General features: G+C 38.2%; 1 protein-coding gene across 6 annotated transcripts in view; it reads right to left on the bottom strand.

Moving 5' to 3' along the window:
• FBXL7 (F-box and leucine rich repeat protein 7) overlaps positions 1–23,353 on the bottom strand; it is a 310,991-nt gene that overhangs the window by 217,824 nt on the left and 69,814 nt on the right. For 4 of the 6 annotated variants that reach the window (XM_052704046.1, XM_052704047.1, XM_052704044.1 and 1 more), the window contains 2 exons: positions 17,558–17,675; positions 7,502–7,615 (listed from right to left, as the gene is read on the bottom strand). In XM_052704046.1, the coding sequence (XP_052560006.1) occupies positions 7,502–7,615; positions 17,558–17,642 (199 nt within the window). In that variant the 5' untranslated portion in view covers positions 17,643–17,675. Of the gene's footprint in view, positions 1–1,265; positions 1,392–7,501; positions 7,616–11,430; positions 11,544–17,557; positions 17,676–23,353 lie in introns of those variants that run through there. The other 2 variants (XM_052704049.1, XM_052704048.1) reach the window with 2 other exon arrangements.

Genomic DNA, 23,353 nt, shown 5'->3' on the forward strand with positions numbered 1-23,353 from the left:
ACAGTATCATCACATTTTAAAAGATTTGTAGGAAGCTTTGAAATCTTTCAAATCTTTGAAAGATTTGCCAATTTGCCAGATTAAAATTACAACATTTCAGAAAAAAAACCAAACCAACACAACTAAACAACAAGAACCTACTGAACTTTAAAATCTTAATATGTCATTTTCCCTGGTCTGTTAGACTCAAAGAATCAGAAGCAAAAGACGAGGACGGAGTTGGGCAGAACTGCAAGTCTGCAAAGCAGACTCATCTCTGTAACACACACTTTTACATCTCTACCCAATCTCTGATGAACTTTCAGCACAGAGAAGATGTATTGATGTCCTGAGAGAGAGAGACTACTCCCTTGCAGAATTTCATGACAAGGACAAGGTTTACAGCACAGCATGGTAATCTCCTCTGTAATAAAATGAATGAAGAAAACATGTTTTTGCTAGCTAAGAAACGAAGAGAGGCCAATGCCACTCAACAACCGTGGAGAACAAAACATCCTCTTTATGATGACGAGATGCATAGCTACATGGTTACAGCCTGTTAGGTGAAAAAATTGAAGTGTAGGAAATAGCATAGATAAGGAGCGTCTTAAACTGCAGGAGATGAAAAAGGGATATCAGTCCAATAGAGGAAAAATCTATAAGCATAATATCATGGACACTGAAACGAGAGCATTGGCCTCCATCAGTAACACCAGTGTCTGGTCACCAGCTTTGTTCAAAGACTTCATCTGAAGTGCTGAAAAGGACCACTGAGACCAGAATGTAGAAGAATGGTTTTGAGGGAGGTTTCAGTGACGCCCAGACAAGCTAAAAAAAAAAAAAAAAATAGGCTTGTATTATTCTAATTGCCCCCTACCTTCTACAGCTTGGTTTGAGGAAAAAAAAAAAATTATTCTGAGCACATCCTAATGTCATCTGTGAGTAGTCAAAGGAAAATATCCAGACTCAGTAAATCACCTAGGAAATGCAGCATTCACTCAATGCCAATGTAATGAAATAAGCCCTCTTCATCAATGATTTTAATTGGTCATCACTGTGAGCTAGGATTCCATACAGTTCCAAATCCAGTTCCAGTTAACCAAATCTACATGACTGTTGCCAGAAGGCTGGAAATACACTTCCTCAAATGCCCCACTTGCAGCCAAATTCAGTAATTACCAACAAATATTAAACTAATGTAAAATTTCCTGTTCTTCTTGCCCAGCCATTGGCACTGCTTTATTACTCACAATAACCCACACTGCACACTGACCTGTAACACTCACCTCCTGAGCCATCTACACTACTGCTATGAATGGTAGTTCATCATCAGTTGCAGACAACAAGTTCTGGTACTTTAAAGATAAATCCATTTGATTGCAAGAACTCTGCCTAAAACTGGATTCGGAAACCTGGAAATTCCAACAGAAACTTTGAGCAGGAGCTGCAAAGGTAGCATTCATTTTATATTGATAATGATGAAATTCAACAAGTTATTTTAGCCCTCTTTACAATAAAGCATTAGCTATTAAAACAGTAAACCAGGAAATACAATAGCATGCTTTCATCATATAATATGAATAAGAAATTGAATATTCTGAGGAATCTTACCCTTGACAGCACTTTTCTAGGCCTTAAAGTAGTGAAGACTACCACTACAGCGAAGGCTGACACAGTGAGACTACAACTTCTCCATCTTAGACCTAGAACCCCAAAGACATATTCCACGTTTTATCTGGTTTTACCATGACTCCTGCCTGGGTTGTCTATCATAATAACAATTTTCAAGTCTGTTAAAAAAAAAAAAAAAAAAAAAAAAAAGCAAAAACAAATAACAGTTTTCTATAGTTAGCTTATAATTGGCCAGGTAAACAAAATCATCATAATAGAGCTTTTAATCAATTCTTTTCCAGTTGTATCTGAAGTTAAGCTGAAATGCAGAATGTTGGGCATGTTATGAGGTACCCCGAGTACAAAGGAAATAAACATTATTAAAAGAACACGCATTTTGGCATCCAAGATGATAATAACATTTTACAGTTCCTTTGACTTGCTGGAAATAATCAACTCAAAAAGATCAAAGCAACATTAATCAAAGTTTATCTTGTAGTTCTTGGTTAAATTGATAAAGGTAAAATTCATTGATGAATTACTAGTGGTACAAATCAAAGTACTTCCTGATCTAAAAACATTTCTCTCAAAAATTGAAAAGACTCAGGTGCTCCCAAAGCAAACCATACCAATTCATTAGCTTTGTTTTAGCCACAAAAGAAAAACAAAAATCAGTAGTACATAAGCCAGGGTAACAGAACCTTGCTTCCAGCACAAACATTGTCTAACCTTCTGCTGTGAAATCAAACATGTTCTTGGTTAATGTTATCAGCTCGGTTATTACACTAAAATTAATTTTCACAAAAAAGAAATCTTAAATTTAGGCTTCAAATAAATCTTAAGTAGCAGAGAAATTCTGGGAATACCACTCAGATCTCATATACCCAAAGCAGAACTCTGCCTATGATAAAGCTTGCTTCTAAACTTTAATGACCAGTGTACATGCATGACAATGTGAAGCAGTGGGAATACTGTGAATACAGCCTGTTTACAGAGGACAAAAGAGTGTGTTATAATTAATGGAGCGCTCATTTTGTCATCATTAAAAGCATCTGTGCTGGGATCATTTGGCAATTGATTGAAATCCTCTACCAGCAACTATTACATTTGTTCAACTTTTATTTTCAAAATAAATTAAACCTGCAGTTGAATCTTATTCTGAGTTTAACACAGTAATTTCAGAGGCAAACGTATACAGCATTTATATATATTTTAATTTCTCTGTCTGCTCTGATACAATATATACACTTACATTTCTGCAATAAACATACATTTATAAATACAAGCCTTGTATCATCAGCGAACTTGCTGAGAGTAGACTCTATCCCTTCATCCAGGTTGTTGATAAAGATTTTGAATAACGCTGGAATGGCACTGACCCCTGTGGAAAACAGCTAGTTACAGGTCTCTGAGTCAATGATGACAGCCCTCTGAGCTCTGCCAGTCAGGCATTTCCCAACCCACCTCACTGTCCACTCATCTATCCCACATTTTCTAAGTTTCATAACAAGGATGTTATGAGAGATGGTGTCAAATGCCTTGCTGAAGTCAAGGTACACAATATCCACTGCTCCCCCCCCAAGTCTATCCAGCAAGTGATGTAAGGCTACCAGGTTGGTCAAGCATAGTTTCCCCTTGGTGAACCCACGCTGAACTACTCCTGATAACCTTCTCTTCCAGTTGCTTGGAGAGGGTACCCAGAACAGGCTGTCTCATCACCTTTCCAGGGATACAGGCAAGGCTGACTGGCCTGAAATATCCCACATCCTCCTTCTTGCCCTTTCTGAAGACCGGAGTGACACTGGCTATCCTCCAGTATTCAGGCACCTCTCCTGTTCGCCAAGACCTTTCAAAGATGAGAGAGAGGTTCAGCAATCACCTGTGCCATCTCCTTCAGCACACGTATGTGAATCCCATTGCAGCTCGTGAATTTGCACAAGTAGATTTTGGCTAGATGCTCTCTGACCAGATCCTACTCAACCAATGAGAAATCTTCCTTTCCCCTGACTCTCTCTTACCTTCAGGGTCTGGGACTCCTGAGGGCTAGCTTTAGTAATAAAGACTGAAGCAAAAAAGACATTCAGATTCTTCACCTTCTCAGCACCCCCTACTACCAGGGTATCCAACTCAACTAACATCACTTAACTTTTGCAAGTATCCGTTCTTGATTCAGTTGCAATTTAATAGGATTTTAAAGGACTTCTTAACCCCTTTTGGATGTTTTTTACCCTCTATATCTTAACAAGAGGACATTTAATATGAAAGTAGCTTCCTGTTAAACATCAAGTCATCTCTTCAAAGCACAAGGCTACTAAGCTACAAGAAAGAAGCTGATATCTTTTCTCTTTGTTCTCTGATGTTGTTTAGTCTTCAAAGAAGTTTCAGCCCCTTTTCCTACCCACGTCCGTCCACTTGAGATAGATATCCAAAACAGAAAAATTCAGTTTGAACTGTTCAAGGCTAGCAAAAAGTTACAGAAAATACAGTGCAAATGGGAAATGCTGGGCATCATAGACTGTGTTGTCACTTAAGCTAATAGCGTGTCCAAATATAAGCTTTCAAATAGCCAAAGTAACACGTGTGAACAATTTAACAAGCCTGCCAGTGAATTACAAGTCTTTTTCATGGGTTTGGATGAAGAGAGCACACAGCTGTCCGAGGGCTGGAAAGTTACCTGAAAGCAGTAGTTTGCTGCCAAATTGTTCCAGCAAGCACTGACGAGATCCAGTTCTGGGGATGGGTCAGGAATTCTCATAGTCTTCAGTTTTGGCCATTTGAATTCCTTTTTAATTTATCACATATTTATGGCAATTTTCTTCATTGGTATATAACAGTATTTGTTAAATAGATTCAGTAACCATAAATTCCAAATTTACCTGCATGTGGAAGTGTCTGAAAATTTTGCTCATACAAGTAGGGATGGAACATACACCAAATAGAAAGCAACGAAATTTAAATCACATTTTAAACTGTTAAACATTTTTCACCAAGGTACTCTTTGTTCTGTGTGCATGTGTATGTATGCGTATATAAAATAAAGCAGACATTAGCCCAGGTCCTGCAGTTGAACTCCCAAATGCATATTTGAACATGAGGGTGGGCAAGCAGAACTAGAGGAAGTTTGCAAAAAGTGGCAGAAGAATCAGTTCCAGGGTTAGAGGCATTTTCTAACTATTGTGTGCATTATCTGCTGTGTGTCTATTGCCAAGCTCTAGTGCTGCACATTACATGAAAGACAGCAAGTTTAAATATTCTGTAGCAGCAGTAAGTTAATGGACACTAACATTATTTTTATGAGATATACATAAAATAGCAGGTGCATACCCAAAACACAACAACAAAAAGCGACCCAAGTTTACTAAGTTTCCAGATGAGCAAGATGTGCTTTAGTCCGTTGTGGCATGACTGGGGACATGCACAGCAGATGCATATTTCTATGAAATGGAAAAACACATTTTATGCAATAGTAATGTCTGCAAATATTATCAGTAATATTATATAGCAAATATTATATATAGCAATAATATTGTAATAATATTATATATAGCAAATATTATCTGTAAGGCAGAAAATGGAAAAGGTGAGGGATTTAGCATTATTTTTACTGTTTAACATCATGCCTCTGAAACAGCTAAAGAGCAGGAAAACAATCATATCTCAGGGGAAAAAAAAAAAAAAAAAGCACAGCAAACAACACACAGAAGGGAAGTCAGAGAATTGGTCAGTTTGCTGCACACTTTAGTTGGATGGTTTACATTCAAAAATGCAGGAATCTCTGGATACGTTCATGCATCCAAACACCTTTCTGTGCTGGAAATCTCTAGCAACAGGTTTATTTCCTCCCTTTCCTTGGAATATGACCCCAAAGGGATGTAGCTCTTGCCAAAACAATGTGGGGCACAGGATACACCAGGGGATGGGGGAATTGAGCTCAATTCCCTCAAAACAGAGAGATTTAACACACTTGTTTGCAAAAACAAAACACAAGCCATCAGGCTTCACACATCCTCTTGCCACTGTGTATCAGAAAATCAAAGGCATTTGGAATCAGGGTGGCAGCAAGGAGGGGAGAGCCTGACTGGGGCAAGCAAGAGGAGACATTATTTGGGCCCCTCCATCTAGAGCTGAATGCACCCCAATGTTTCTGCTTACCCAGAAGATTTCAAACTCTGTCCACAACACATCCTTCTTGCTAAGTGTTAATCAAGGCTGCTACAAAAGCTGTCACTGCTGTTTGATGGATGAAAGGTTGGCTCCTGCTGCAGGTTAATGCTGGTAGGCAGCTCAGCATCCCACAGCAGGACAGGGAAAGAGTAGGAAGGACATGTGTCATCACAGGATTCCCATGTCAGGTTGTAGGCATCTTCACCTTCTGGCATGCATTAACCCATCACCAAGCTTCAGAAAGTGTTAATAACCTGTTCTGTCAGCAGTCATTATATCACCCTTGGGGCCTTCCTCATGAGCCTACAGCTCCAAAGTAACTACTAGGGAAATGGCTTTTTGCAGTGTATCACACAGGGTACCTGACACAAAAGAGTGGGATTATTGACCTGAAATATTCACAACAGCTCAAGCTGAGCTTTTTTTGAAGAGCAGGAGATGTAAGCACATGTGTAACAAAGACCACATGCTTAAACTAGAAAATCCCTTCCATTATTTTAACTATCAGGTTGTATTTTACAGCCTAATTTAGATTTATGAGTAGTTGATTCTGTATTTATAACCATTGTAAAAAACAAGCAAGATTATTGTTTTTGTAAACCTGATCTCAAACCAAGGCCAAGATAAATACAACTAAAAGCTTTCTAAAAGAAGAGCGTTGCTCTAACACCAACAGAACAGCTAGAAAAATGTCTAAAATGAATCAGTCAAGGGAAAGTAGTGTCATTCAAAGAGAAAACTTGGTTCCTTGTCAAGTTTGCCACCTGATCTTCTGTTCAACTTCCTAAGCTAAAGTTCTTCCTTCAGCTGAGCCTGTTCCAAGGACACTACCCATGGTAGACAGGTAATTATCCTAACCTCCTTCCCTCTGAGTCATTATAGGGAATATAATTTATCACTAGTAGCTATAACAAACTTGAGAACTTCATACTCTTCAAAAGCTTTCTGTGGTTAAGCTGTGAAGCTTTGGGGAAAGGAAAAGCGGATACTCTTAGTCATGCAAGTGCTAGACTGAAGGAGAGGCTGGGTTGAAAGACAGCAAACTGCTCAATGCAGAAATATGTACTTTACATTAGTTCAAGACAAAAAAGAAATTCTTTCTCTTCTCCACTTGTACTTTGTGAAGGAGGTCATCCTAATATACATTGCCTGTGTTTACATTGACAAAAGCTTCACCAGCCATCTTTCTCTAGTATTCAAAAGGTTAAGAAAAAAAAACGGTGTGCTGAAGTTATGTCAATTGAAATCTCTTACTGTGGGATTCTGTGATGCTCTGAAGCAGCATTAATAGCTTCTCCCATAGATGCCTCCCATAGGCAATGCTAATGTGTTAAATCTTAATCAGAATCATTATAAAGTCATAAGAACCCCCAGCTGAGAGAGCTGGTACAGACAGCAATCACAATAGCTTAACAGCGGAAAGGTTCCCTGAAAAAGCAGTACAGCTGTTTTCTTGGTAATACAGCTACCAAAACTGAACACACACTATGCAAACTGTAACTAAAATGTTAACTCTCTGAATTTCAGGGAAGGAATTTATAAACTTTTAGAAAACCTTTAACTTATTTTGAAGTGCTTCCGAGAACTCTTTCCATTTAGACTCACTCTCCACTAAACCCATATATCACATAACCTAAAAAACCCATACTGCATAGCAGTGAAGCTGCTACATGCTATAGTGGTTGGGGATAAAAGGCAGCCATGCCTCCATCAACCTGCTCTTCCATGAGAAGTGGGCTTCACTCACTTGTCTTGTGGTAACACCACTTCCTAGCTCCGGTGCTAACAAGATCGGGGCTCTTTTTCCGCCATATCCAGAAAATTGATAGCAAGAGCTGCTGGGATACAGGGCCTGCTGAAACTAGGAGAGGATGATATTCAAAATGGGAACTTAAATATTCAGGGTGTGTAACAAACTAAAGAATAAGGAGATGCTTAGGAAAGAAGAAGTGGCAGGAAGAAAATCAATCAAGCAGCAGTACAGGCAGAAGAGAATGGAATGGCAAGGAAGAAATGAATGCTGGAGTATTATTCAAACCACTGGTGAGCATTTCAATGGAGGAGGAGAGTAATGCTTCAATCCTTTCTTTTTAAAATCAGATACTGCCTTTAGGTGGGCTGAAGGACACACTCAGGAAAACGTGAAGAAGGTTGCACTGTACACGGCATTCCTGGTAACCTACAAGAAAAGCCAACCCACAAACCTAACTAAAAATAAAAGTGCAGGTCATTTGTCATTTCCAAGTCAGAAGTCATTCAACTTCTTGCTTAAAACTGTCCTCGTTTTCTTATAGCAACAGAGAAGCATATATATCCTGAAGAAGCAGCTGAGGCCTCATTACTACACTAGCCAAACAACTCATCATGATGTTTCCATCTTCCACTAGAATTCACATCAGAGACCTGCAATATCTCCAGCTGCAAACTGCAATAGTGATAGATGAGTCATGCTACTGATACTGAAAATCAGAGCATAGCTTGCCCTACTTCATCATTCCTCACATATTTAGCATAGCTTTCCCCTCCTTACCCTTATGATCCACAGAAAGGCAGATAGCTACATTTCTGTGTGCTTTGATGGAAAAACAACAACAACAAAAAACCTGTCAGCTGTTTGCCTTTATTTAATTGCCTTTATTGCCTTAAAGATTCAAGAACTTTTCAGAAAAGAAGAAAAAAAAGGAAAAGGAAAAAGGACTCCTCCAAAAGCAAAACACTGCACTATTTTCAAGCCAGAAGGCACAGTCTGATTAGGCCACTTAAATAACGGAACGGATTTTACTTTTACCAATGGACTCTTTGACATGCAAACCTATGTCACTCTTTAAGAAGTAAGATTAATGTTAATAATGTTTATGCATGAAAGTTTGGACACTAACCTCTCAGAAAACAGTAGGTTTTCTTGTACTTTTATGTAAGGAAGATCACTTAATTGCTTCTTGGGATGAAAAAGCAAAATGGTCTTTTTTCTTTTAATCTAGAACATTTTGCAATAACTGCATTACTGCACTAGCATTTGTTAAGCAGCTACTTAGTGAAAAAGCAGTCACCCAGCAATTGCCCATCTGTCTTGGAACTCAGAAGTGAAAGTTGCCTGTTACTACAGACAGCCATATGCAGCAGGAAGGCCAGAGGATTCACAACTCTTACAAGCAAAGTCCCCAGTGGATTAAGATCCATTCTTGTCCTTAAAGAATGAATGCATAGATAAATACCAGTGCTTCCATAAACTCTATACAGTTTTATAAGAGCAGAGTAAAATGAGCCAGTTGCAGAGGTTTTTTCTGTTTCCTTCTACAGAAATACGAAATCCCTATCATTCTTCTTTTACAAGAGCTTTGCAACCTGCACACGTGCCTTGCTGAATTAGCAATGGTACTGTCTGGAAAACATTTGCAATTAAATTCATATAGTGTAAGAAAAAACACAGCCCATTGTTTATTGTTCCTAAAAAAACCTATTTGTGCGTCTCCAAAATACCAGCCAATGGATGCAGATCTTATTGAACTGAAAGACAGAAAAAAAAAAAAGAGCAGAGTAGGCTTGCACCAAACTTTCTGCCTTCCAAAGAGTAATTGCTGAAGGGTGGGCTGCAAAGTTAGTTTTAAGGCTAACTGTCAAAGAAATGTGGAAGAGCACCAGGTTATTCTATTCAACTGTTATTTTAGAATCCCTTTGCTAATAAAGATGTTAGAATGGAAACTGAATCTGAATCAAGTTTGAAACATTTAACTAAGCACACTAAAAGAATAATTCTCTGAGAATTAAACCAACTAAGAAATATGATGCATAAGGAGGGAGAGCATTCTTCCCCAAAGTTTTGCACGTATCCTCATCCATACGGTTTCCAGTGGAAAGGCAGACACCTAAACTGGAACAGCCATCTTCCACTCATGCCTCTGAGAAAGACTGAGTTCTGTATAACGTACATTTTCCTTAGCTGACACTTTGTGACATGTTTTTATAAGAGTATTTAGCAGTTTCCAAAACTGAACACAAATATCTCTATCATGACTCGCATGCTTTGGAGGACTGATGTGAGGATTCTAAGTTAACTATATACTACCACCAATATAGTAATGGTTTCTAATAATCTCATTAGAAATATGATGTTTGAAGGACAGCAGATGCATATTCAAGTGAGCAAAACCATGCCATTCCTTTACTCCTCAGCATGACAAGTCTATTTCCAAAGCATATTTGCCTCCATACAAAGACTCTGCTTTTTATGTAGTTTTTCAGAGAGTTCCCAGAGGAAACAAAATCCTGAAGAAGAGTGTACTAAAGGTGATTTTAGGACAAGAGTGCACAAGAGGAGGCTTAACACATCACTGGCTTAAGAAAGACCAATTTCTTCTTGCAAGAAACAGGATTGCCAGCCATGAGAAGCGCACTTGGATTAACACTTAGAATCCCAGATCCTACCAAGGTGTTTGTGCATGCTGGAGTAAATCCAGTTGCAGCAGTCACTTGTGACTGCTCACCAAGATATTAATCTTAGTAACATTATCAAATTAAAAACAGAGAGCTGAAAAATGAGTCTGTTCCTATTAAAGATTCAATTTCACACTAGACTAAGAAAACTCTTCTACAACAAAACAGCTCTCACAGAGCAGTATCTCACTGTATATAATTTTAGTTTCTATTTTAATAGAACCATTTAGAAAAATTAATGGTTCAAAGCTTGCATCACTATATTTGACAAGAAGAGGGGAAAGTACACTTCAGCTATTTCATCTGTTTCTGGAAGTTTAATTTTATATAATTCCCCCAACTCTGTATCTTAAGTACATATCTGAATAGAACAACAAAATGCTGAGGCCATGAATTCCACAAAGGAAGAACACAGTTTAAGGCTGACAAAGTTTTTTTCCCCTCAGCAGGACTGTTCCCACAGTACATCTCTTGTCACTTGTTACTCTGAAGGAATCAGCACATCATGGACTGAAACAGTACTTCTGAGGATGGAAGGAGGATATTCCATTCAGTAAAAACAACTAAGTTCCCTACTATACCTTTAAAAGATTCACATTACCTGATAATTAACCAGGAAAAAAAAAAAAAAAAAAAAATCTATCAATGTACCCCATTCAGCTGGTTTCTGTTACATAGTTCACTTTATTTCTTTTAAAAGAACAAAATAATTAGAAATTAAGTGTAAATAAAGCAATCTCAGCTGTGATTTCTGAAAGAGACAGAACTTTAAATCAAAATAAGGAGGAGCTATTTGTCTTCTTAAAGGAAAACCAACCATTTCATCTGACTACAGTGAAAATCTGAACCACCTCTACACAAAGTTTTTATTTTGCAGGACAGGTGAAACGAAACCTGGATCATCTGTGCTAGGACAGAGTGAACAGGATTGAAAGCTATGCTGGTTGAATTTTAATTACTACAGAGAGTTAGTAAAACAACAGTAACATATAGTTGTTTTACAGCAATGTGGGAAAGGAAAAATCAAAAGAGAAACTGTTTTCCTCATAATATATCCTTTTCTTCGCTGATAGACCTTCTCTGAGCATATGGGACTATTTCTAGCAATTGTAAAGCTAGAATTGGTGTTGTTTTCACATGTTGTCAATCAGCATTCAAGTTATGTTGGGCTGTTCCTATTCAGAGATGTTTATCCCCTCACCCCCCTTTCTTTTCACCCCTTCTGTACGCCATCTCTTCTACCTCCTTCACTACAGCTTTTATCACATTTAGCCTCTAGCACCTGGTCCAGGACCCTGCACCTGCAGGCATTGGGCATCCATTCATTAACAGCTCCTGTACAGTCCCCATGAGAGCTGAAAGAAAAAAGAAAAATAGCAGTATTTTGCTTTCCTTGCTTCCTCAGTGGAGCAGAAGCAGTTTGCCTCACTCTCCTCATGCTTTTTCACTGAGACAAATCCAGTACTAAGTCTGTGTATCCCTTTGGTGCAAACACCATGATCTTGCTGCCCAATTATATTTTTTCTGATTTCCTTCTCTCAAGGATAAACAATACAACAGGATCTAAAAGACTCACTCAAAGTCATGTTTGTTTATTACAGTCATTTTAAACATAGGCTGAATAAATAAAAAAATAAACAAGAACATTTGTATTCTCCAGTGTATGCTTCATTGGTCATGGATTTGGACTCAGTGATCCTTGTGGAAACCTTCCAACTCAGGATATTCTATGATATCCAAGTGTGACACTGCCAGAGCTACACAGAACTCAGGTAAGGAAAAGCTCTAGAGCCTCAGCTTAACAGCAGTTCCCCCAAGAAAAAAAAAAAAACAAACAAAAACCAACAAACAAAGAAAAAACATAAAGGCATAAGCCCCTGTGCCTCCTACCCACAGTGCTATCTGGCAGCACTCTCTCAAAGTCAGAGTAAGGAGTCTGCCTTCAGCCACACCATCTCTAAGCTGGCCCTGAACCTCAGCACTTACACCTCCTGCAGAGACAATACTCAGGGCCCTACAGCACTCTACTGTGAGTTGTGTGTTGTGCTCATTACAATTAAAGACTAACAGCAACAGGAATCCACGTACCCAGCTAATGAACAGGACAGTGTTTTTGGTCACTGAAAACGAGCCATCCAGTTAGCTGAGGCTCTGAGTCCCTGCCAGCACTCTGTGGTCTGAAACACAATAAAACTAATGAAAGTTAGGCTAGTGCCTCACAATTTTTTATTTTTTAAAATAACTTTTCCTCTAAAATACAACAAATGGGCCCTGCTGTTAAACAACCTCTCACTTCCCCTACAACAGAAGGATCTTTTGGAGAAATGAATGAAAGAATTTTCCATATCAGCTAATACAACTGAAGAGATTGTCCCACAGCCCTAAACCAGCTACTTCTAGTCTAAAGCTATTTCTGAGGAATGCTTAAAGGGAAAGCCTTATACTTTTTCTAGGAACAAAATAAAAGTGTGACAAGGCTAAGGAGGAATAATGAAGTCACTATCATTTCCATTTCATCCACTGATTACTTGCCCATAGGCTGCTTCTTTGAGAAATAATGATTTTTCATGCTAGCTACAGCAAACAGGATGGCATACAGGACTGCCATGGAACAGAGAAAGCATACTTCCCCACTCAAGTGTTTCAATGCGACAGTTAGGTTTGCCAGATTCAGTACCTTATTGTTGAATGAACATACAGCATGAGGTACACAGTGGTACATTCCTTTAAGTATTCTGTGCAGTAATCTTTGTGGCAAAAGAGACCAGTTGACATCAAACTAAGTTAAACTTCATTTAAAACTGATAAACATTAGAAAATTGGAAATGCAAATACCTTAACACAATTAAGGCAGTGAATAAACTTATTTCCCCATTGTGTATTCAAGTATGGTATTTCCTAGACAGAAGAAAAGAAGACTGTCTTCAAATTCATAAGTCCTATACATTCTGGACTTCTGTCCATTTTTACGTGATGCTTTAAATTGCCACACTCTTGTTCAATCCTTGCCAGGATTATAAATTGAGTCAGCAAAGAACCTTCTCCAAGCTACTCCAAGGTAGTAAAGATCAGCAGCAAAATAGATTAAAGATAGTTTAAAAGAGACTAAACACAAAGATGATGTTATTTTCATTACATTAGATATCAGTGTCTGCCATAGCAGCTTATTTTGTATGTTAACATAAATAGAATACAAATCAACAACTCCAGTTCCTCAAGAAAGTAACATGGAGTGTACAGTTTATGTAATGCTTTTCTTACTGCCTGTTCTGGTTTAGAAAACAAGTGATAAAATTCTTCTGATATTAGAGCAGCCATTGCAACAGTAGTCACAAAACCAAGCTTCCCTCTGCCAGTTTTTGCAGAGCAACACTGGCATCCAGTGGTCAATGAGTAAATGTAGCCTCAGTGACTATATTCTGGAGAGAAGGCTTGTTTTTACACATAAGATAAGCTGAATCTACAACCTCAAAGTACATACAATGGAAACATTCCATTTCTCATAGCCACCTATCAATTCCATTGTTTGGTTACCAAAACTAGTTTTCAGCAGACTTTAAGGAAATCATTACATTGAATCACACATTTTGTATCTGTTGTACATTTACAAGAGGAATATATTCAGGCTTTTAAACATCAAGGAGGATAGCTTGTGCCTTTGGACTTCTTTTGGTTTTACTCCTTCACCTCTGATACTTTCAACAGCTCAGTGCTTTCCCCATGTCCATCATTATCCCACTCCCAGCTGAAATAACATTAAGATGTATTCAAACAGTGTTGTATTGTATGGCTCCCACATCACTTCCATTTATATTAGCAATCATGAGACTTTAAAAGCAGTGTAAGAATGTTCTAGTTATATGATTTAAATACTCAGAAAATTGCAAACCACAAGTTACCCAGGCAGCATTTGTTTCCTGAAGGACCAAAGAGGAAAAAGAAGCCCAATAGCCAGATGTGCCATGTCCATCCCTTATTTGTAAACTGTCAGCTCATCTGATCTGCAAACCAAGCTGAGTGCCAACAGGCTCATCAACTCAATAGCAAGAACAGTTGTGAGCAACTACCCATCTCCAAAGGCAGCTCATAACTAATTTCAGCAGCAGAAGCAACACAATTGGTTTCAGTAGCAAAGGTCCCACTGGACCTGAGGAGGATTTCTTATATGAGAACTTCAGCCTCCCTCTAGCACTTCCCTGCCATGAGAGAAAAAAGGAGTGCATCAAGATGATCCCAGCAGACTGAAACCTTAGCCAAAGTAGAAACCACGCAAGTGAACTCATCCCATCTCAGAGCTCTGGAAGCACTCATCAGATTGAGCGTGGCTCAATATCAGCTGCAACACCAGCCTTTCTAGCTAACGCTGCATTCACACTGTGAACCAATCCAACATACCATGAGTACGACAACAAAAAGAAGACAACAACTGTGCCTTCAAATGGGATACTGGCACTATGGAGTAACAGCAGGTAATAAAGAAGGAAAATTGTCTCACACTTTCCAACAAGCAGTAGCAGCTCAAGAGGAGAGAAATAGCTATCCCAGACTGATGCTATTCCGTCAGCTGCCAACCCTTAAATGAGGGTGAGGAGGGGTGGATTCTGACTCTACCCTTTCTGGTCACTTAGGTACACTGCTTGCACCTGAGTTCCCTGGGTTAGCCATGTCTTCTCACCTGATGCTCAAGCACTCGTTCAGGCTGTGACCTGGTGATTTCATTACACCAAGGATGAAGAAGCAGCAACCTTCAGCTTGTTCAGCAGAGTTCAGAAGAAATACAGAGATGTCTGTCAGCTCCATGCCCATTTCTGTTCTGGATGCCACAGCATCTGTATTACCTGGAGTATTTCCTTACCAGAAAACATTTAAGCCCCACATGACTGTCAGCAATGAAGAGTCAATTATGAAAATAAATAAATAAATAAGAAAAAGAAAAAAGAAAAAAAAAGCTTGTCAATAAGATGTGAAAGCAATGCCAAATCAAGAGAACAGAGATGAGCTAAATTTTACATGGCTGTAATGGGAGTCAGACACTGGAAAGAATCCCTGCCAACTCTGAGCTCACTGAACACAAATTTCTGAATTTAATGAAGATGACAGGAATTCCCAATGGCTGTAGAGGTGGTGAGACATCTCCAGCACAGGGAGAACCACCACTGACAGCTCCCACGTCATCTCACCAGAACATAAAACAACAGTTTTTGAAACAAAGGCTAAAAAGCCTGAACAAATAAGTAGTTATACATTTATCCGTTTTCTAACGCTTACAGAATTTTCACACTTCTCCTCCACGTTCCACCAAAATTCAAAGATGGAAACCCAACACCAAATAAGTTCCAAAATTTACTAAGAAACTAGATATCTTTAAGGTCTTTTCTAATCCAAGCCATTCTAAGATCTTTGAAGTCTGTTTTTTTCTCCACATACAGCACTTTCTCACATGCTATTGCTATGTACAGCATGGTGCATTTAAGGATTGATCTACTTATCTGACTCAGAAGTCAGACTTATGCTGTTATACAGAGGACAGAGATATACATAGAGAAGAACAAAAATACTGGTGACAAAAAAAAAAAAAAAATCACTGGTGAATTCGGTATTGATTCTCTCAAGTCTCTCCAATTCAGACGCACCCTGGATTCTCAGAGTCTCCTTAATGTCCATCTTATTTGATGATACCAATGCAAGTCAGTATGATTTATCGTGAGTACTGCTTTCTCAAACACAAGTCTCAGCCATCAAAGTTAAGCAGTTTCTCAAAGAGTACAGCACATTTATGTTGCAGGAGAAAAACAACACAACGCCTGATCTACCTAAATGGAAAAAAAAATAAAATACTATATCTTCAATGTTAGTTTCACTCATGGAAGAAACAGGTCCTTAGGAAGACAAATAAAAACATCAGAAATCTGTGTTATGCTGAATCGTTGGACAAATTGCTTCTCACTTCTAGAGGCTTGGACACCTCCTCTTGTTTTGAGTTGACAGTTCAATACAGCTCTGTTTGTTACTTCTGTTGAATGCCTGCCCCACAACGTCTGCTGTTAATTAAGCCTAGGAAATACAACACCAGAAGAACAATAAACAGAAGCAGATGATTATATGTGTGAAAGAGGAAAGAGACACAGACTCAGGGAGATTTTCTACTGACAGTGAGAAGTACCATGCTAGACCACACCACAAGCATGCAGCCAAGTGGCTCCATTCAAGATAAGTATATCCCCTTCCTTTTTGTCCCGGACTTGAAGAGAATACGAGCACATCATTACATACACAATACTTTCAGAGAGCTTTCCCAGCATGTACACTGGTAGCAGTTTTGCCCGCTCAAAGCTTTGCTTCTTTATAAATTTTACTTCCAGTGCAGAACCCCTATATGCCATGCTGCAATCTCGTAAGTGCCTTGGCTAAGTTAGATAATTGTTTGTCAATGAACCATACACAGCTCCTGCTGGTTTGAGTTTGCAAGCAGACTGACTTCACTTTTCAATTCATTATAATGTCATGGTATATTGATTCAGTTTGCTCCACGGCACACACCTTATTCACAGATTGAAGAGATGGACTGGATCACTTGGTGCAGATCAGGGCAGAAATACACCCCGTGCTCACAAAATGGTTTATTTTGTGTATTTTTAATTAAAACAAACAAAAACCTTTTACACTTATTGGCAAAGTACCTGTAAGCTTGCCATTTTTCCTAAATCAATGCATCTTCATAACATAGTCTGAGATATACCAACAGAATGATCAGCTAGTGATTGTTTAGCCACTTCATTTCTAAGGAAGGACTTCAGTAAACTGTAATGACAGCCAACAGTAACAAGATGTAGGTGTTCTTCTTGAAGCATTGAATTCCCTGCATTTTTCTGATGCTTCTGAGAAGCAAATCCATTTGGAAGCTTTTCCAATTCTCAAGTTCTAATGAACAGACAATATATATTGCCTCTAGAAAAGTCAATTAGAATAACATACAATTAGCCATCAACTAAAACAACAGTTCATAGATGACTGTGACCTCTCTTCAGTATGCTTCAAGTATAATTTCCAAAATAATAGCTTTATACCTTGACATTACAACTACAGAGCCTGTCTCTTTGTACCTTGTCTGGATCCATAGGAAGAGATACATACAACTAGTACATGCTATTGAAATTTTACAGAATATTAAGCTGCATCAGTAACCCTTCTGAACCAAATCATGTCAAGTCAGTGAATCTCAAGCACTTTGGGACCAGTTGAAATTCTCCCTACATATTGTTATTCCAAATGATAGGCCAGTGAATGATTTCCCCAATGACTGTTCTTCAAAAATCATCAAGAATATCTCAGCTTTGAGCCTTACTGCAAAAATACAGCGCTGACTTACTTGAACTGGTGGTGTTGTCCAAGCTGTGCAGTTGCAGAACATGAAAACAAACAAAATGGTTGGACTTGAACAAGGCTTCTTCCATCTACATTGTAATTGAGCTCCCAAGGAAGGAGACCTAGAAGAAAAGAGAGGCAAAGATTATTAGCCTACAGACAAGGTCAGATTCAATCTCTACTTGCTGTCATTGTTAGAGGAGGAATTTGCCAGCGCTGCACAAAAGCATCTCAAAGCAGTCTACAAGTTGTATCACTCCAGCAAATGACATTTTGCTTTTCTGTTTCAGAAATGCAGTAATGGGAAAGGAGCTAATATCCAACACCCATATAACTGAGCTGAAAGATTTCCAATATGCCACCAAGATGCACAGCAGCAAAAGCAATCAGACTGCTTGCTTTTGGAGAGTAGTGCCACCAGCTCCCATAACAGAACTTTAATTTTACCTCTAGAGTATGGTTTTCTTTTAAGAATAAAATAATGTTTAGCATAAAAGTAAATATCACATTACAAGTCCAGCTATGTAAAGCATACCCAGTCATATAAATTATGAAGCACCATAGCGCTGTTTCCCTTTAAATAAATGACCTCAACTCGTGACTGGGACTGTAATTAATTTTTTTTTCTTCCAACAGTTTGAAAAATATATCCAGTGCTGGGCTCCCCCTGTGTAGTCTCAAACACAATTAGTAGAACTCTTACTTTAATTAAAGTCTTTCCTTTTTTACTTTTATTAGTACTTACCACACCCTGCCAGCTATTTGAATGTTGTGAAAGCCAGTTTTATATAGACTGGCAGGGTCTCCTCCTTCAGCCCATCAGAAGAAAGAAAAAAGGTTTTTCAACACAAGACTTGCAATTTTTTCCATACGCTGACTTCAGAAAACAGCTTGCAAATAGTTCAGTGGACTTATTAGGGGCATATTTTTGATCCAAGAAGGCTGAGGCACAAGATCTGCTAGCTAGGTGATACTGCACACTGCCACATTTACATTGCTACCTGTACCCAAGTGCTGTCACTTCAGCAGGTAGATTATATTTCTGTTTAAAGATACTGTAATTTCCCAGTTTTACTTTTGATAGCATGTCCCATCAGTTCTTCCACACAAACAGAGAGAGGTATTTCTCTACACAGAATATTCTGGTTGCCAGCTCTCCTCTCTACACATGCACAGTCCTGCTGGATGCATGTTTGTCGGTAAACCACACAAATGGGAAAGTATTATAGCTAGAAGTTGTGAGAACAGAGGAAGCTTGTAGTTCCAAGTGGTTTCAGTGTTTTATGATATAAATTAATATATTGGCTTTTTCACTACTTTTTTCAAAGAAGGGAAGGCATAAAAGTAACATTTTTCTTAATGGTTATATGATCAAAATAAAGGTATAGTAATAAAAAGCTGTCAAGAAGTCAAAAGCTTACATTTTTATTTTAAAAACTACATGGAAAAACATGTAGTTTCCTGTTCATTGGTTCCTGCCACAGGCTACAGAAAGCTCAGTTCTGCTAATCAGCATCCATGAAGAACCTCCCATAGCCACCTCAGGGACTAAGAATCATAGCACCATTAAGGTTGGAAAAGACCACCTAGTCCCACCATCAACCCATCGTCACCATGCCCATTAAACCATGTCAACAGGTGCCACATCTACGTGTTCCTTGAACACCTCCAAGCATAACTCCATCACTTCCCTGGTCAGCCTTTAATGTATTAATCTCCTTTTCTATCCATCCATGATACTGATAGTTGTAATTCTATTACAGGCAAATTATACTCACCACTTCGGAGATCGTGATATTAAAGACCTCTGCTCTGTAGCAAGCCAATGAAGCAGACTTAAGAAAATAATTGGACACTCTAAGGTAGAACACAGAATCACCTTGTACTGGCATAACAAAAGGAGCTTGCACAAAGGGAGGGTCAGTGTGATTTCCTATTGGATAGACTGTAGACAGAGTTATTAAGGAGTATTTCTACTGTACATTTGTATTTGCCAGAATGCACTAGCAGCAGTTGGGAAGAAGGAATTCTGGTTCTATCTTCTTTACCTAAATAAAAAGTTAACGTTAAATAGAACCTGAAGTTAGCAACAGAATTTGTTATATGCCCTGAAAATTAGCAAATTGAAGTTATTTCGGAAAAATACAGTATCACAGAAAACGTGGCCTCCATCTTTCCAAATTTGAATTTGAGCAGTCAAGTGAGTATTCTGAACTGCTGCCATGAGTGAGAATAACTCATATAACCTCTAGAATACAGTTCTCTTGTTGCAAAGACATACTTGTTAATTTAATTCTAAGAATGACAATTAAGGAAAATCTTCAGAAACTCCCTCCAGAACTCCAAAGAACTAAAGTAGTTTAGGAGTGGGACTCAAAGGAACTACCTAATTCAACAAAGTTTAGAGTTGAAAAGACAACGCAAAACCACTAAGAATCATCCTGTTCCAAGGAACACCAAAGATCAATAACTTCCTTACCTGACTCATCTGTTATCTCATCATGGGTGTCAGAGTGTTAAAGCTTAACATGTGAATTCTAAGTTCTAGTCATGGTAGCTGATAAACAATTGCTAAATACTCCTAAGATCTGTATATCTTGCTTACAGAGTTTTTGTTTGTTTGGGTTTTGTTTGTTCTTGTGTATGGTAAAGAGTTTCTTGAACAAAATAACCAGAGGGAGAGTTTCAGCTGTAACTCCAGCGTATCTTTCCAAAATGGAGCTACTTCTCAGAAATAGGAAATAAAAGCCTTGTCCAGAGATGCATCTTCCCAGACATCATCAACAGAAGTTCCTCCTGGAGCAGTCCAAGACCTCTAGAAATGGGCTCCATTACAGGAAATTAAAAGTAGGAACATACCCAATTTTCTGTGTAAATTTTTCCTGTGGTTAAACTTTTAAGCCTAATTTAAACTTCGGTAAAAACAAGTGGGTTACCACTTCCTTCTGCCCTCCCACCACTTAGACTTATGTTGCAGGACTAAGAACTTCGTTCACAGTAATATTGGCTAATTCCTATTTTAATACATTTTTGTTATTACTATCTTCAAGAATATTTTATCTACACAGAGCTCTGTTCACCACTCCAGTTCCCATACTTGGAAATACTCTGGAGCCTGCAGAGGTTCGCTTTCCACCTGGAAAGCTCAGGCTGATTACAGAGAAGACAGAAAAACGGGTTTCAGTGGAGCTGTCTGCATTGTCTCACTCTGCCAATTTGACTGTTACAAATGGTCACACTGGCTCAGGTGCAAAGGTATGATGTTGATCATAGCATAGACTGAGCTTCAGTATGTCAGTCCCACTTGCCTTCAAATTGCTACTGCTGGAAGCTGAGTGGAGTGAGCAACCACGGAGAAAGCTAAAGTTGTAAGCAACCAATATGATCAAGCCTTACAAATCATTATATCTAAGATTAGTAATCTTTTCCATATTATGGCCTTAAGAATGGCCAACTGCTCCACAGATCATTTTTTACTTGCTAAAACAGGTGCCATTACTTGGTGCTGGAACTGTTACAGCAGGTTGGGTGGCCTACTTGGTATTGCAAATCAGCAAATTGGAACTTTTTTTATTTTATTAATGCACACATCATTTGGTTGCTGAGCAAGAAACAACCTTTTCTCCATTCTTCCACTTCAAATTTATGTCAGTGACATAAAGAAACCACTGACTTTAAAGCTATCTTGCCAAGCACTCAGTGTGCTAAAAAGTTACTTCTGAAATTCAAATAAGATGTGAACATTTGTCCTGATAGCAGAAGTCCAGAGCATCTAAAACCCTACTGCAGGCAGTTTGTTTCTTTGAAGACTTTCTCTCTTCAAACACAAGATTTAAAGAGATGCTTAAGGTGACAGCTCTAAGACTAAATATAGCAAAATTTGTAAGACTAAATATAGCAAAGTTTGTAAAAATGGGGAATACCACCCTCTTAAGAGCTGCAAGTGTGGTAGGATACATTGAAAGACCAAAGAAAACTGAGTTCTGAATCACATCAGCCTTCCCAACAGGAGGATTTGAAATGCTGACACATTATACAGGAACATAGTAAGTATAATATGCATACAAGGAACACTTTAATCATATGAAAGTAGCTTATTATCAGGTAAACAAAGAAGCAAACAAGGGAGAAAATTCTATTTAAAAAGAGGAAAGCCACATTTCAGAGAAACGTAGTCAGTGCCTTTTGGGACTTCTCAAACACTCACAGAATGCTTTTATTAAAGGCATATAATTAGTTCCCTTCAAATTACTGTAGTTTTAAAAAGTGGAGGAATGACTACTGGAGGAGACAAAAATTATAGACCATTCTTTTTTTAAGTCTGAGATTTCTATTGTAAGTTTCATTCAGCTCAGTCATTAAGCACAAATCTTTACAACAGACAAAGATAATAGTCTGAATCGATTTATGCCTACCCAACACACTTATTATGGTATTAATCTCAGTCATGTGCTCATTAATCAGATGCTCTAAGTAAACAGCATCTGATCAGATATAGTATTTGGACCACCTACACTCAGCCTTCCTCAGGAAACACAGTCACAAAAAAAAGATACAAGCAGAACACAATGGATGAAAAGCAAAGAGCTGAACATGACAGTAAAGTCTTGTGAAACCAATATATAGTTTATGCTATTGTAGCAGAACTACCACTAATGCAAAGCAGGGGGAAAAAAATTACATTTTTACATGGCAGGAGAGCACTTGTCTATCATCAAATTGAGCAAAAGAAAGCTCATCAGTCAGTTTCAGTTGTTAATAATATTTAAAAAGAACAACAACAACAACAATCTGTGTAGTCTAACTCCAAACTCCACAAATACAGAATGAATAAATCCCTTTAGAGGACTACACCTTTTTTTTCTTTTTTTCCCCCCCCCAACAAAAGAAAAATTACCTCTTCCCAAAAGACTAGAGCTAGAGCTCTTCTTCCTCAGTGGCTTTCACTGCTAGAAATCAGATCATATATGTAGAAATAAAGTAAATATTTGAATAACTTCAAAAATCATGTCACTGAGGAAGTCCTTTTACCAGTCTTTAAGGGATGAAATTATTAGGGCAATTAATTACATGATGCTCCTGAGAGCAAAGGGGTAAGACCTTGATCTGCTAACCCATGAGCAGTCTGACACACCCTTCCTGCAATATAATTCCACAGTCAAAATTATTTTGGAACAATTAATTGCATGATACAGGAGATGGTTCTTAACCTTAACAAGAATCAGTTCCTTCAAGGAGTTTATCTCTAAAAATATTTTCTCAAGAAAATATTGTTATTATTTTAAAGAAGGGCTAGATCCTTGGACACCAGTAGTCTTTAATAATTGGCAGGAAAAAAAATTGTTAACAAGGTTTGAAGGTATGCATCTGCAGAATAAAACAAACTAAGAATTGTGGCCAGGAACTCTTGGCAACAGAACTGCTGAGACTATTAATTATAACTTTTGTTTTTATTGGCAGAAGCTGCTAAAATGTTAAAATGTATGTGCACTTTGATATCATGGGGAGCAAAGGGAATGATGCCAACTTCAACTCTGTCCAGTCTAAAATTATGTTTCAGAAGAAAGAAAAGCACTTATCCACAGATAGTGCAGGAACTGCATTCAGTTTAAGACTGATCATTGAAAAGAAATCACTAGTATTGCAAATTCAGCTATTCTAACTGGCAGGTTAGTGTTGGTTTCCGCCACCTCTCCTTTCAAGTTCTAATATTTTTCAATGTTAAACAACTTCTAGATTTTCAGCCAAAAGTATCAAAACCCAGTGGTTTCAAGAGGACTGCTTCTACTTTTCCACTGCA

Source organism: Tympanuchus pallidicinctus, unplaced genomic scaffold (genome assembly GCF_026119805.1).
Source record: "Tympanuchus pallidicinctus isolate F22 unplaced genomic scaffold, pur_lepc_1.0 scaffold5, whole genome shotgun sequence".
Lineage (NCBI taxonomy): Eukaryota > Metazoa > Chordata > Aves > Galliformes > Phasianidae > Tympanuchus > Tympanuchus pallidicinctus.